Below are 16,663 nucleotides of genomic sequence, written 5' to 3' on the forward strand. Positions count from 1 at the left end.
GTTTCCCTTGTTGTTTTTTGTAACCAATCATATTTTTACTACATAGATTTCTCATCCTCGAGAACTGGGGTGCATCATATACAAGTTTACGCTTTGTCATTTTGCTGTCTTCTACAACTTCCTATCCTCTGACATCTTACTAAGAAATGTATTAAAGGATTGCCTTAAAACCTTCTCATTGATGTTTCACTGTCTCAAATACCGTTTGGTGAGCGTTAGAGTGTTTCATGAGTGATGTGTGTTGGTCCTGCGTGACTACGTTTAAAGGCATTCGATAGCCAGCCCTCATGCCCTGTTGCCTATTTTAATCTAGATGCACATCATCCTGTGCGGCTGGCTTTACTGCAAATAATTGTTTGTGAGATATAATACTTTCTGTTAGTGTGTATGCTCAGTGGGTAGAGATGCAGGGCACTGCTAAATCTATCGTTCCGATAACGTGTGAAGTATCTCTGCCCCACTTTCTATATGAGTCCCTAGGTTAGAAGACACGAGTACTTTCCACTTTTCACGTCTCCCTAGTGTGGAATATCCCACCATGCACTTTGGTTTGTGCAGTTCTTGCCATTTTTTGCAAGTTTCCTCAATGCTGACCATTACAGTTCTCCTAACGCAGATGGTATTGTTCCTTTAGAGGAGGGCTCTGAATTGAAGAAGCACAGGCATTAAGTAACCTTTGAACATGAACACTTTCTCTGAGACTCTCTGATTCTTTATGCCTACCCAACACCTTGCCCCTATTCCACTGAGTGTTAAAGATATAAAAGCAAACTAGTGTACCAAAGTTTGACCTCTGTGTATCACCCAAGAATGCTCCAGCCTTTTTTCATCTTGGAGCCATTCAGCTCAATGAAGAAAATGCTTGGATCCACTATTTCCTCTTGATTGGCTCTTTCTTTGCCTTGCCTTCACTATTCTGTATTAATGGGTAATCTTGCTGAGTTCAAGTAGAGGAAACAGAGTTTATCAAATGATCACTGGGGAGAGAAAGCAATGAATGTTAATCTGTTTAACACTTCAGAATAGCAATTCAGTCTTACAACTGTAAGGAACCCGTTGACACAGTTGAAATTCTAGTGTATTTTTAACGGCACCTACAATACTACTTAAGGTTAAATGACATCATTACAGAAGATATGAAGTAAATCTGGTATATCATCTAAATGACTTCTTAAAACAACATCATCTTTTACTCCAAAAATAGCAAAATATTTAATATGTCAGTTATAAACTTCAAAAAAATTTGAAGAACAACTTGAAAATCTTAAGATCCTTTTTAAATAGCATTCTTTTTGTAAGGATAAGTTTGTCTGAATTATTCCAGTTTGTTTTTGTTTTTGTTTTTGTTTTTGTTTTTTACTATGTTAAAGCTATAGTAAAATACTGCAGGTCCCTTAGTATTCATAATTCTCACTAATGCAACTAATTCAGCAACTAGAGGAAAAACTTCATTCCACCTAACTGACTAATAACTAATATTTATTTCCATAGTTGGAATGTTAAAGATCTAGAATCTAATAATGCTGTTTACGTCTCAGCAAATACAGGCGAGACAGAAGTGGTCTTTGTCCCAACATTTGGACCTTGTTGTTTGAACCTTTACAGAAGTCCCAGAGAGTACACAGGATTTCCAGATCCCTATGATGAGCTGAATACAGGAAAGATTGGTTTATCATTTGCGGCTGTGATTAATGGACACTGGTGAATGGGATCCCTTCTTACAAAAGTAATAAGTATCTCATGGGAGAGGCATTTACATTCTTCACTCCTAATGCAGACCTGCCACTCAGCTGATAAAGTGTTAAAGGAGAGAATTCTTACTCTTCTTACATCTTAGAAATAAAGACTACAAAAAGGATCAGAAGACCAGGCACCTTTAATCTCAGCACTCAGGAGGAGGAGGAGGCAGGTAGATCTCTGTGAGCTTGAAGGCAGCCTGGCCTTTACAGTGAGTTCTCGGTCAGTCAGAGCTACATAACAAGATCCTATATGAGAGAGAGAGAGAGAGAGAGAGAGAGAGAGAGAGAGAGAGAGAGAGAGAGAGAGAGAGAGAGAAGGATCCTGGTGACTGAGTCATACAGTGGGGTAAGTGAAATCCCACAACCGTCCACTCAACTTCACATTAATGGAAAACATCAACAAAGCAGATGACCAATGCTGGCCTCCTTCTCTAATGCATATTCCAGATCTATGATGACATGACAGTGGAGACCCTGATCTGTGCTTGAGCACCGTCTCACAGATGGGAAAGTCTCTTTTGACTGCAGTAGAAGTTAAATGTCTCTTGGTCATTTCTGCCCTACCCCCACTCCCGGTGCTCAAAAAAAAACAAAAAACAAAAAAAAAATGATAGAAAGCTGTGGCTAGGGGACAGTGAAGACAGACGAGGACTTGAGAGCCTTCTATTTCTCTCCAGAAGATTCTATGGGCAACCACTATTGAGTAGGATGGGAGGAGTATCTACTTTTGACTTCCGTATTTTAGCACACCCAAGTCATCTTGGTCTTTTGCTTCCTGACGATTCTGAGACTTGTCTGGTTGCCACACTACAGTTTCTTTATTATGAGAAGAGGAGAAAGGGATCCACATTCATAAATAGACAAAAATTCAGGGTTGTTCCCGATGACCTGAGATGGAGGAGACTTGGAGCCTGTTCTCCTTCACTGCCCTGCTTCAGAAACTGCGTCCAGGTCCAGAGTACGATGGCTTCAAAGCCTCCAGCGTTGGTCAAGCTAAGACCCTTTTCTGTTTCTACCATTGCATCTCATGGCATCATTTGGAATCCATCTGAAAGTTAATGACTCTTCCTTTAGATATTAAAGACTTGTTTGTTTGTTAAAGTAGTGCTAGCCTGATCTGATCCATAGACATTCTTTAGCTGTGGTCCCTGTCTATGGGAATAATTTTGTGTTCTTGCTTTTTTAGGGAGAAGGGGTGGCCTACAGAGGCAGAATCTTGGTTGAACTGAACATGTTCCTTGAAAAGAAACCACCAGAAACCACTCAAGCCCATTTGAGCCCATTTCAAATGATGACCTTCTGGTTGTTGAGGTAAATGTCAGGGAGAACATAGCACAGGATTCAAGGGATTGGAGAGTCTAAGAGTCATCTGTGGGAGAGTTGGAGAAAGATCTGCATCAGAGAAATTCATTCCAACATTCCCTTGATATATCCATGACAGCCCTTTGAAGATAATGAGGCTTGCTTCAGCTACTGCAATGTTAATTGGTATATTAGTCTTTGGTAGTCTGACCAAAATTGAAGAATAGACAACTTCTGGGTAGAAGAATTAATTTTGGCTCACTGTTTCTGAAGGTTTGGTTCATGGTTGTATAGTCCCATGTAAACCAGATAGAACAGGATTATGAAAGGCATGTGTGACTGAGGAGCTTCTTAATTGTGGAAAAGCAACAGAGAGAGGGAACAGAAAAAGAAGGCAGTATCTTACACTCCCTTGTGACTTGCGCCCTGTACCTCTTACTGTCACCAACTCTTGACACTGCCATCATGATATAAATTCAGCAAAGGATAATCCATTAATTATATCCAAGACTCCATGTCTCTGGAAACACCGAGAAATACCTATAGGCATGACTAATCTCGTTTTGTTAATCCAGTCATTCTTGAGATAAAGACTGGCCACCACATATATGTTTATAAGGACAGAGTACGCAAACAGTGCCCTTAGGTGGAGAGGTTGTGAGGAAGAGCTCTTCCCCTGGATGGCTTAGGTACCAGAGTTACCCCATTTCTACTTTCACAGGCAGCTGCTACATCTCAGGCTTCATAGCGATAAGGGCATGCCTGCTTCCTGCTGGCATTACAATGGCTTTAAGTCCCTTTTTACTTCAAGCCAGAAAGTCTTCTAAGTTCACCTCTCTCTTCCTGAGACTCTCAGGTCAATGTTCTTGGGACACACAAATCTGAGCTGTTTGGCAGAGCAGCTGACTCTCAGACACTCCTCTGTCCAGGTCTCTCCTGGCTTGTTCTAGATTGCCCCGGGCCACCAACTCCCTCAGGGTGCCACACCCTCCATTGGGAGAACTGAACATTTCTCTCATTTTCCCATGTTATTGAGAAACCAAGCAGCAACTTTAGAAAAGATGTCAGCTCTGAGCCAAGTAAACAGCAGGACCGCTGACATGAAGTGGCTGCTGTCAGAGTCGTGACCTGGGGCAGCTCTCTCAGTCTCTGTTTATCAGCCTTCCAGTCCATTTCCAACCTGTCTTCTTAAAGCTTGGCCCAGTCAGTGCTTTGGGCACATTCTTATCTCTGCTCTCAGGTCCAGCTCTGAAGAGTTCTCTGCTGAGCCAGTGCAGTTTTCTTCCTTGAAGTCAACTAATGTCTGGCAGTTATAAAGTCTGACCCCTTTCAGGATGACCAACAGGAGGAATAGCCACTTACTGCCGCAGAGATTCTCCCCTTCCCCACCCTCCAAGGCCTTGTTCATGGACTGCCACCAGGAAGATTAGGTCAGGCTGGTAGCTGAAGCAGTGCTGATGGACTTTTGCATCATACACATTTGGAGTTTGGGACATTTGGAGCTCAGCCTTTGGGTTGCACCAATTTCAGTCCTTTGGCTCCTTCCAGAGCAGAGGCTAATGTTCTCCCCTTCTTCCCAAGACTACCTTTCTCTTTACCCCCTCACTTTGACTCTCCTGGGAGCAAGGTACAGGGTACAGCTGTACACAGGGGGGAAAGGCAAGTTAGCCAAGGTCATAGCCTGGTCAAAAATGCTGTCCTGGAAGTTTATGTTACCATATAGGATGACTCCATTTAGGTAATATAAATAGTGAAAGAACTATAGTAGCCATTTGCTGTTAAACCCATGCATGAAGATTACCAAGAGGAAGGATGTGTGATCTGTCTTGGATGTATGTTCACATGTCTGCCTGTAGAATCCAGAACTGCTTACAGCTTTTCTCATACTTAGCCAATCTCTTAAGGCAGGTTCACAGGCTATCAAAGTAAGCCATTAGGAAATAACTGCTAAGAAATCTCTAGTCCTTCTCCATCACCTAACCCCAGACATTAAAAAAAAAAAAAAAAAAATTCTCCAGTAAATGCCTTAGCACCATTCGTGACTTTGGGTTTTGATAACTCCTGAGTTATCTCATTCTCTTGGTGTATAGCATAGAATGGTTGTGCTAAGATGAGACCTTAAATCAAGTATCATCAAAGGCGAGTATATGAATGCCCCCCTAGACCTTCTCAACCACAAGGCATGGTCAGCAGGGAGAGGGAGGCTCTGTGGTCCATTAATCCCAACACAGGTACAGCAACTTTGCATTAAGATCAGAAAATGTCCCCCCCTACTCCTAATTTTCAATTACTTTGTTTTAATTCTTGGGAATATCCCAAAATGTGCTGAGGCTGTTGTATTCAGAGAATTGCTATAATCTCAGAAGCAGACCTTGTAAGTTAGTATGACCTGAGCATTTTTGTCACCCCTAAAGTCTTATGTTCAAATCTAAACCTCCGGAGTAAAGGAGTTAGGAATTAGGGCTTTCCAGTGGTGATCAGAGGATGAAAGCTCTAGCCTCAAAAGGGCATTAGTCACCTTAGAAATAATGCCCTGGTGATGAGCTTACTCCTACCGCATGAAAGACATATTGAGAACAAAGGCCAAGAAAAGGTCCTTTATTAGATATCTGATATATCAGTTCTCCAGAACTGGACAAATACATAGTCACCATTTATTTGTTATACAGATGATGGTATGGTATTTCTGTTATGGATGACCAGATGGATTAAGATATAATTATACCAGTTTACTAGCCAAAAGGATTAAGAGTAACCAAATGCCTTGGCCTCTCATGCTGACTTGTCAAGCTAAATCCTATAGAGCAGGATCTTTGTTGGCTCTTCAGGAGAGCCTCTTTATTTGGATTCCATGAGTTCATGCTGAGAGACACAGGGCAAACCCATTTTCTGCTGGTTTTTACAGCAGACATGGAACTCAAAGAAATGGACCCCACTTCCTGCACTACAGCCCTGGCTAGAGTCTTTTTTTTTTTTTTTTTTTTTGGTTTTTTGAGACAGGATTCCTCTATGTAGTCCTGGCTGTCCTGGAATTCACTCTGTAGACCAGGCTGGCCTCAAACTCAGAAATCCACCTGCCTCTGCCTCCCAAGTGCTGGGATTACAGGTGTGCCCCTCCACGCCCGGCTCTGGCTGGAGTCTTTATGTCCACTTTACAACATTTTCAACTCTATAAAGATTTTTACCACATGGTGAAGATAAGTTAGGAGAGAGAAAAAAAGAGGAGCAGGCAGGTGGGAAAGTGGGACATCCCCATGTAGTGCTTAGTGCAGGATTGCCCAGGAGGAGAGCTACATGTGTCGTGTGGACCTTCAAGGAAAGCTGAAGAAGGTGACTGACCTCTTGGTGACAATGAGCCTGAGCAGTAATAGACTGTACCTGAGTTTTAAATATGTCATCTGCTTGGGAGGCAGAGGCAGGCAGATTTCTGAGTTCGAGGCCAGCCTGGTCTACAGAGTGATTTCCAGGACAGCCAGGCTACACAAAGAAACCCTGTCTCGAAAAAACAAAAATGAACAAATAGATAAATAAGTATATAAATAAATCATTCGGATCTAAGGGTTGTGGAGAAATGTCATGATGACCCTCTAGCTATTCCAATATTCTGTGGGCTTTTGTTTATTTCTTGATTTGGGGTTTTAGTTGTTGTCAGCATGCAATTACATCCAGGCTCCTTCTGTTCACACTGAACAACCGTAATGAAAGAAGGAGAATGGGAGTGGGTGAGAGACCTGCTGAGTGCCAAGAGACAAGAAGGCCCATTTCCTTCATTTGCTTAAAAACTGAAGGCCAAAAATGAAAAGTACCAACGATGTGTATGAGCCCACCGCATCCGCCAGTGGTGGCCATCAAAGAACAGCCTGCCATTAGCCAGAACAAAAACCAGAATATGTTCTCTTCATAACAAATAATTATACACAGATAGTGAAATAACTTATACCACACACTTCATTAATAAAAATGGGGCCGGGGGTGGAAGCAAACAACCAAAAAGAGTAAGCCAAAAAACAAGAACCAAAAAAAAAAAAAAGACCAAAACAAAACAAAACAAAAACCACAAACAAACAAAAAAACCCAACCAACTAGCAGTTCAAAGGCACAAGAGAAGCTTGGGGCCTAAGCGCACCCCCAGCCATGGCGCAGCGGGATCTGGGGCAGAGTGAAATGGACATTTATGCTCAGCTCAGCCTAGAACATGATCCTGGTCATTGTCCTACAAAGGCTGTGTGTTTGGGGATAGCTCTGATACCACAGTGGAAAGGGAACTTGTTTGTCAGAGTCAAGAGTGACTCACTCCCTGGAGCAGAACTGGCCTGGTTCTGGGTGGGCCTGGTGGATGGATCTCACCAAGGGACAGCAGCAGGTCCAGCCTGGTGCTTCCATAGAAGGCTCCAGGCAGAGAAAAGAAGACCAAAGTTTGTAAAGGCAGCATTATTCAAGCACCTACTGCCTTTGTGGGCTCTGCCGTAGTTTTCTTTTTTCATTGCCATTCTCTGGTCTGTTTTCTTTTTTTTTCTTTGCACTTCCCTGCTTTTTTATTAAACCATACACAATTACTTGTTGTCTGATTTTGCTGAAGCTACAAGTCAGACAATAAATACTTGCTGCAGTAATGTCTGTCCAAGTGGCTGACTATAAGCACTTCAGAATATGTGCATCCAAAGGGCATTTTTAAATGAAGGTGATTAATTTCACCATTTTCGTTTATCTTATAGCATTTCAGGACAGACAGCTTACCCCACCACCTCTTCTGTTTACTCTTCTTGGGGGGCGGTGTAAGACTTCTTCTTTTCCTAACACCCTCCACAAAGTCCTCAACACAAGGAGAAGGAGAGGTAGGCTCTTTTTAAATGTTGTAGTCAAAGTATGTCCACCTTGCAGCTGCTTACCAGCAAAGATCAGACTTGCTCGAAACATTCCTTCCTCATCCTGATTCTAGGCCTTTACATGTCTGTAATTTAGCTTTCCTTGATAGTAAGCAGTTTTGCCCTTAAGATTTGCTATGCAGAGAGATCCCAGAACCAAAGCCAAAGAACCCAGTGTCTCTAAATCATGTTTATGTTTCTACCTCTCCTTAAGCTCTCAGTTACCTCATCTCAAGCAGCCGGACTCTGGGGCAAGTGAGCAGATGGTAGTGGAGCTCCTTATTGTGCTTGGACTTGTAAAGTGGTCCAAAGTGGGTCCATCTTTGTCTGACAGTGTATGCCAGTCTTGACTAATTGTGGTGATTGCAAGAAGCCCAAACTTCTTTCCAGAGGTCAGGTGTCCCAGTGGGAGGAGCCTGGGAAGCCTTTTGTGGGCAACTGTGCAGGCATTGCATGAGAACATCCTGGGGTTCCTGTTGGAATCTTGACTTGCATGTCTGTGCAGCACAAAATTCAGCCATATACCATCTTCCCCACTCAGCAAACACCCCATGCTCTCTCTTTGTTCCCTTCGGAACAATCACAACCCTTCTTTCTGATCCTGTATTGGGTTTTAGGTATTTTGTTTGTTTGTTTCTATTGCTGTGATGAGATACTGGACAAAAGCAACTTTAAAAAAAGAGGGGTTAATTTTGGCTTAGAGTTGAGAGTACATTCCATTGTGATAAGAAGACATACTAGCAGGAGCTTGTGCCAGCTACTTGCACCAATTACCTGGGAAGCTTTAGCCTGGATATTTGAGTTTAAAAGCTTCCTATCTAGCCTTCTGCTCTGGTACTGGAGTTGCAGGGGACACTGAGGCCATTTATCAGGGGCCTGATGCTACTGAGACATCCTTGCAGTGAAGTTCCCTGAATTATACATGATTCAAGAATGCTGGGAGATTCAGAAGCTTAAATTTGAAATTTCTAAGGATTTAAAAGAAAGAAGTTATTTGTATTAGTCATACTTTTTCTTTATTATGGCTTCATCATAAAGCAGGACAAGGTGACTGTCATAATCAGCTCCCGTTTTTCTTTTTGCTCTGCCCAGAGCCCTACCTCATGCACGGTGATGGTCTCACAGTTAGGGTGGGTTGTCTCGCTTCCATAAACCAAGTCTAGAAATTCCACCTCAGACTCAGGGCCCAAATCATAGTTCCTTTTTAAAAAAAACTACTTCCCTTTTCTTAAATCATGCTTAGCATTTTATAAAGAAGACGTTATGTTGCATATAAAATTATGACTGCAATTGAAAGTGAAGCTGAGATCGCAGCCAATGATTTAGAAAGAATTCTGCAAGAGCTCAGAGGAGTTTCTGACGGAACTTTCTTAGGGGGTTCTCTGCTAGGTCAAAATGCCTTTCACCAAAATGGCGACTTCATGGTCATGAGCTTTCTAGAGGACTGCTCCCTTCTCTTTATACCTCTACAAGACTACAAGATGATAAAAGTTCTCACAGAAACCAGGCATGGCGAGGCATGTTTATAATCCCAGCACCTAGAGACTGAACCAAGGGGTTGTGAGTTCAAAGCCAGCCTAGGCATAGTGAGAGCTTGAAACAAAATAAAGCCCGTTCTTAAAGCAGCCCCCTCCCCACCAAAAATAAAAATAGAATCACTCTAGAATATAGCGGTTTTACATCTGAGTGCAGACTCAAAGGGTTTGGAAGCAGGAGCGTACACACCCAGTGTTGTTCATCATAGCCAAAAGGTAGAAGCTACTATCCAATGTTATCATCATAGCCAAAAGGTGGAAGCTCCGTGTATATCCATCACTGGGTTACTAGATAAACAAATGAAGTGTCTCCATACAACAAAATAGTACTGGGGAAAGGGTTATGTGAAGGTATGTGTGCTGCAACATGGATAATATAGAAAACATTGTGCTAAGTGAATTATGCACAGCACAGGATGGTAGCTGCCCAGGGGCTAGTGGAAAGGAGAGATGCAAAGTTTTTATTTGAATGTCAGCTTTGCAATGTGAAAAGAGTTCATTTGAATAGATGCAAATGTACCTGGGTCGTTGGTGATGTGAATGTACTTGAGTCCTAAAATGGTAAATCTTTATATGTATATGTATTTTCATATGTATTTATATATATATATATATATATATACATATATATATATATATATATACACACACACACACATAGGCACACATAATCATACGTACCATGGTTTTTAAAATTGGTGTGTAATGGGGAAAGTACCCTCTATATAATGATGGAGACATAAATTTGTGTTTTTTAGAAAAAGATCATTGATTTGGGGGTCAGAGGGCTGGATAGATGACCCAGCATTTAGGATCACTTACTGCTCTTGCAGAGGGTTTGATATGAGGCCTTACAACCGTCTATAATTCCAGTTTTAGGGTACCCAACACTTTTATAACCCCTGTGGCTCCTGCAAAGACGTGATTCACATTACATACAAGGCACTCAGGCACACACACACACACACACACACACACTAGAGTAAACTTGTTTTCAAAAAAAAAGATAATTTAAATAAAGCCATAGGACCTGGGAGAAGTTGAGTAGGGATGAATAGCACAACAATACACTGTGTAAAATTCTTAACAACTAATAGGGCAGTGGCAAAAAAGCTATAATCAATGACTAGATGGTAACAAGATGTTTGCTTGGTTTTGATTGAATTGAGTGGGAAAGTGTCTTTCAATACTGAGAGGGTTCAGACTTCGGATCACCTTAGTTTGTAAGATGCATGGGAAAAGCTCTCCCTTTACCAGGATGTTTTTCTCAAGTACTCCCTTTAGTGATGTAAAGTAGATGCCTCCTCAGGAGTCCTGGGGAACTGGAAGGGCACTGTGATAGCTTGAACACGGAACAGGAAGGGCACTGTGATAGCTTGAACACGGATGTATGAGGAAGAAAGAAAAAACTTGTAAATAATTATGTCTGGTTATGCTTAATAAATAAAAAGAATCTTGGTTTAGTTTTGTTTTTGAATGTTTTTGAGGCCATTGTCTGGGTATCTCTATAAATAGGTGTCCAAAGTTGTGCCTCATACAAGCAAGCCCCACCCAATTAGTGATTCATTCGGTTGAATAAAGACCGTGGTACAGATAAGAAGAGAAGGAAAGGATCAGTTAAATTATTCAAGAGAAGAGAGAGACAGACAGAGAGACAGACAGACAGAGAGACAGACAGAGAGAGAGAGAAAGAGAGAGAGAAAAGAGACTGAAGGTGGATTAGAAAAAGGGAGGGAATATAACTCCACTCATTTTTAAGTTGAAAATTAAAATCTTTATTGTTATTTTTGATTAGGAAATTAATACTTAAGCGACTCAAACTATCAAACACATATAAGTTAGAAAGAAAGTGGCCATATCTCTCCGCCTTTTATAGTATTGCTGTTATATTCTTCCAGACCCTCTACCTGTGCATCAATATTAAAAAAATATTTATTTAATAAATTCACTTTAAAGATATTCTTTTGGAGCAGGGAATATATTTCTCTGGTAGAGTACTTGCCTAGCATGTCACCAGCAAAATAAATAATAAGATAAAATATTTCCCTTTCCTATGCTTGCACTAAGGCTTAAGTTGTTATGAGTTTTTATCCTATTATAACAGTAACATAATTTGTTTGAAGCATGACTTGCGGACATTTGCATTGTTTTCCCCTTCTGTTAATCATTTCCATGGTGACAACCCTTTAGTCTCTGCCCACTAACAAGAGATGGAGAGTCAAGGGATCTGAAAACATAGTCCTGTGGCATTTAGTACAGCACTAATTAACTAGGCTTAGCCTTTGGTCTGCTGGAAATCCACGTATAAATACAGACATGTGAGACGGTCCTGAACCTTATGTGTGTTCCTTCTGTTTAGAAATACCAGCGAAGGCTGAAGTGCAGCCTGTCTGCCGTCTTCCATTCAGCCATCATGTTGCAAGATGTCGGTGAGGCCATTCAGTTCGAAGTCAGCATCGGGAACTATGGCAACAAGTTTGATGCAACCTGTAACCCTTTGGCATCAACAACTCAATACAGCCGCGCAGTGTTTGATGGTAAGAGTGGTGTGAAGTTCTCTCCTGTTCGTGCTTACAGAGGGTCCATCTCAGCACAAGAGGCACACGCTGTATTTAGCTCTGATGGCTATTATCCCCAGCATCTCATTAGATAATGTAAGAAAGAGCATTGGACGTTAGGTACCCACAAGAGTCGTTACACCCATGGGCCAGTGTCCCAGGCTGGACACCAGAGTTCATGAAATTCCAAGGTGATGACCCCAGTAAATACCACACTCCCTCAAGCAGCTGTACCCCACCAAGTGCAAATCCCCTTTATATTCCTCAGTTGACAATGGTCGCACTCTGGCTCAGACACTGGAAAAGCCAGGCTTTTGATTCTTACTAGTAGTTACCCAGTTCTATTACCTAGTTCTCTTTTAGAAGATTTTTTTTTTCCTTTTTAATTGTGTGTGTATGTATCCGGCTCTATGCACATAAACAGTCCAACAGAATTGCTATATTTTTACCTAAATTTTTTTTGCCCATGCTGACTTAAAACATAAAAAGCCCTAGTAAGTGTGAAGTGTTTAGTCTTAATTGCAGAAAGTCTCTTGAGTAATGCGAAGCCCGTGCCAGCAGCCAAGGTATGCAAAGAACAGAGGATGGGGTGGGGTTGCTCTTCCAGCTAGAGCAATAATTTAAAAGAACAGTTTTCATAGAGAGACAGTGAGTCTAACCCCCAGTGCTCTCTGCTCTACCACGCCATATGATGTAACCGTCACCCGTGTTCAGCTGTATGGTCCTGAGCCACAAACAGATCCTGAGCCGGTTGCCCTCGGTTTGCTGGCGTTTTAGAACAATTTGCTAAACAGATGAATGGACCATCTATTCCTCTGTTGCTTGCCTGATTAAAACTGATGAGTCAGAATAGTTCCCCGGGTGAGACTCAGCAGTAGAGAACTGTCCTAGCTTGTATGAGGCCTTGGGTTTAATCTCCAGCTCCCCAAACAACAAACAAACCTTAGCCAAGACCATTCTCCAGGCCATTCATTAATGAGTAGCTCCATCAGCACATCTATGTAACAAATATGTTGTCCACTTCAAGCGTCCCTGTTTTCTGAATCCTGACTCTCCATATCAGGGAACTACTATTACTACTTACCTTGGGCCCACACAAAGCCCATCGTCACCCTGACTTCCTACTGGGAGGATATTAGTTACCGCCTGGACGCAGTGAATACTCTCCTAGTCATGGCAGAATGGCTGGTGAGTTATCTGTGCAGCATTTACTTTAAGCAGACAGTAAGGTAAACATGGGGTAATACACACCCTAGGCATCTGTAGTACCAGGTCTCCAACACACAGTGGTCAACAGTAGAGCAGATTACCAACAACGGAGGGAAATGGTACCCGTGCCTGTGCTTTCCCCCTGGCCATTCTACCCTTTACTAAGGAGTTACCTCTGTCCATCCCATAGACACAGCACCAGGACACCCACCCTCCAGCCTAAGAGGAGGAAAAAAACCGAGAATGTGACAAGAGTCTCTCTTTAGGAAACACCCAGATTTCTGCTCACTTTCCATTCACCAGAATTCCAGTTGTACAGCCACACCCACCACAAGGAAGTCTATCTTAGGTTTAAGTGAGTGCTTGCTTTCTGACTGTCAAAGAAGGGAGGATGCCACAGGGCAGAGGAAAGGGAACTGGTGTCAACATGATTTGCATATAAAGGGCACCTTGTTCCAATAGCCTGGTTTGCAATTTGTATTACTTTGCTCTATTACAGAGATAATTTCTGCTATGGGAAGGCCCACCAGTCTCTGCTCTTGCTTCAGACTGGGGGAACACTCCTTCTCTGAAGCCTGGAGGAGGTTTGGGGGGGGTGTTTCTCTGGTAGACCTGCTTAAGAACAGACAAGATGGTCTTCTTGACACTGGTAGGCTACAAGAGTGAGGAGAAAGGGCCACGTTTGAGACACTTCTACTTAATGTAAGATACTAAGCTATTTCTATAAATCCCACCCAGCATTAATATTAATTTAGAGTGCAAATGGGTGAGTGGGGAAGGAGTGTTTGGGCATAATCTATCCATCTCATATGTATGGAAATATCACATTAACCTCATTAATATGTGATTGAAATAAGTTAATAACAATATTGTTTCAGTTTACAGTATTTGATAAATGTTAGACCAAGATATATGAGAAAATATCTGATGAAAAATTCTATAGCAAACTAAAAATATTGCTTTTTGATATGCAGGCTGCTTTATATCAAAGATAGATAGATAGATAGATAGATAGATAGATAGATAGATAGATAGATAGAGATAGACAGAGATAGATTGATATAGATATAGATAGAGAGATAGATACATAGATAGATATAGATGTAGATGTAGATATAGATATAGATATATAAAACCATCTTTCTATACCACCAACATGGTGCATGTGAATGTCCTGGCTGATGCCCTCAAGAATAGCAACAAGGCATGTGCCAGGTCCTTAGTAGGTTCCAAAGCCATAGTCTGGTTTCGGCCTATGGCGAAGGATGTGGTTGCATGAGGGAACTGGAAATCACTGATGACCGCAGAGCTGAGAAGACAGCGGTCAGAAGACAGAACCTCACAGGCAGTGAGTGATCAGAGTGATCAGGCTCAATGGAACCTGCAGCTTCAATCCATCGCTTGGTTTCATTTGGCTGATAACCCCAGGGAGCATCACAGACCAAAGTCCTTACAAATAATAGGCCTCCACGTGTCGGGGGTGGGCGCACCAATACTCAAGGATGACTGGACATCAGTGTGATTTCCTGATTAGTAAAGATGGAATGGAGGCAATGGATAGATAGTCCTGTGACTAAGAGTGTTTGCTGCCTTTCCAGAGGACATGGGTTCTCTTCTTAGAACTTACAACCACCTGTAGCTCCCATTCCAAGGGATCTGTTGCCCATTTTTTGGCTTCCAAAAGCACCAGGCATATGTGTGGCACACAGACATACATGTTGGCAAAACACTTGTACCCATAAAATAAAAAAACGAAAAAAAATTAAATTTAAATATTTATCCATTTTAATTTATAAAAATTTTAAATTAATATTTGTAAAAATAAATAAAGCTGAAATTGAAATGCGGTATCATTTTTAGATTTATTTATTTATTTTATGTTTTTGAAGACACTGTCGATGTCTTCAGACATACCAGAAGAGGCATTAGATCCCCTTACAGATGGCTGTGAGCCACCATGTGGTTGCAGGGAATTGAACACAGGACCTCTGGAAGATCAGTCAGTGCTCTTAACCACTGAGCCATCTCTCCAGCCCAAAATACAATATTTTTTTATTAGTTTCCATTTTCCTTCCTCAAGGGAGTTGGTGGAGAATCAGACAACCTTCTAATTATGTTGGGGCCATTCTTCAGGGTTTTGTTTTTTTGGTTTATGCCCTGGTTCCCCTTATCCTCTTCTTCCACTGACCGAGTTGTCTGAGCTCAGGCTGGTCTTGACAAAGAGAGTGACTTCCCTGACCTTGGCTAGGCAGAGCAGGCACTCCCTTCCTCTCTTTGTTGGCAGATGCTCAGCTCTAGCACATCAGCATATGCTGGGCTTAGCTTGTACTTTCCCAGCTCCAGCCCTGAAATAACCATTTCTCTGAGATGCTGTGGTCATTTTAATAGGGAGTGACATTTGAAAAACAAGATCTGGGTACTAGAGTGCTCATGGTTACTATACTGTTGCTTATAGGCCTTGTGGCCAAGAAGTTCATGGTCACACTCATATGCATGGGCATATACATACATACACACAGATATATGTATAAACTTATTTCTATATCTGTTAAAATATTGAAGGCCAGAATGGTGCCTCCAATTTTAATCTACCACCAAGGACTTAGTCTATCTTTCCTTCAGTGAGATCCCAGTTTCTGCTATCCCAACTGTAATCATTCATTTGTTCAAACTTAAACTCCACACATCAGCCACTGTGAGCAAGTTCACAGTGATTCAAGTTTGATACTTTTGGATTTCCTTTGCCCTGAAACTAAGGACAAATAGCTAAAGTACTATTTTCATAGGTTACATGGGTTAGTTCAGCTGTCCATCTGAAATATAACTGAGCCCATACTATTTCCACGTATATCCTTTTGTGGGTTCCCTCACCTATTCCTGATGGTTTCTTTCTGTTTATTTTTGGAGTACATAAAATATTTACATAGTTCCAAAGGTCAAGAGACAGGATAAGGTTTTCGCTATTGCTTAAACTTATCAGTGTCGATTGCATTTTGAATAAAGGTAAATAGCACAAAGCTATGGTAAATATCACTGAGTGAGAAACAAAGCCCTCTGGCTTTCTGTAACTAAATCTTTTTATGTCCCTGACCCCATGCCCACCCTCTACCCTGCCTTGGAAATAACACTTTCTTGAGTATAATGGCAGAGTTATCAGTTCTCTCTCCTCTTTCTTAATTCTTCAGCAATCAAATATAGAGGGTGTAAAATCAGGGATCCAAGGTAAAATTCCTGCAAACCAGTTGGTGGAGGTGTGGCTGAAGCTGATAGATGAAGTCATAGAAGACATGAGGTACAGTAATCGGCCTCCTATCTCCTCATCTCAGCATGCCCTGAATTCTTAGACTGTAAGTGCTTCTCGAATCTTGTCAAGTTTTTTTTTTTTTTTTGGAAAGGAAAGGAAAGGAAAGGAAAGGAAAGGAAAGGAAAGGAAAGGAAAGGAAAGGAAAGGAAAA

At 41.6% G+C, this 16,663-nt stretch overlaps 2 protein-coding genes across 33 annotated transcripts in view; both read left to right on the plus strand.

The window, feature by feature from the left end:
* The window catches only part of LOC127676136 (myoferlin-like), a 106,230-nt gene that overhangs the window by 47,237 nt on the left and 42,330 nt on the right, over positions 1–16,663 (plus strand). For 18 of the 28 annotated variants that reach the window (XM_052172087.1, XM_052172080.1, XM_052172091.1 and 15 more), the window contains 2 exons: positions 11,801–11,978; positions 13,063–13,187. The exons of 6 other annotated variants lie outside the window; for them this stretch is intronic. In XM_052172087.1, coding sequence (XP_052028047.1) covers positions 11,801–11,978; positions 13,063–13,187 — 303 coding nt within the window. Of the gene's footprint in view, positions 1–11,800; positions 11,979–13,062; positions 13,188–13,707; positions 13,911–16,663 lie in introns of those variants that run through there. 4 more of the 28 variants (XM_052172076.1, XM_052172108.1, XM_052172106.1 and 1 more) reach the window with 3 other exon arrangements.
* The window catches only part of LOC127676135 (myoferlin-like), a 68,417-nt gene that overhangs the window by 46,305 nt on the left and 5,449 nt on the right, over positions 1–16,663 (plus strand). The window lies entirely within an intron of this gene.

Source organism: Apodemus sylvaticus, unplaced genomic scaffold, assembly GCF_947179515.1.
Source record: "Apodemus sylvaticus unplaced genomic scaffold, mApoSyl1.1 scaffold_66, whole genome shotgun sequence".
NCBI classification, from domain to species: Eukaryota; Metazoa; Chordata; class Mammalia; order Rodentia; family Muridae; genus Apodemus; species Apodemus sylvaticus.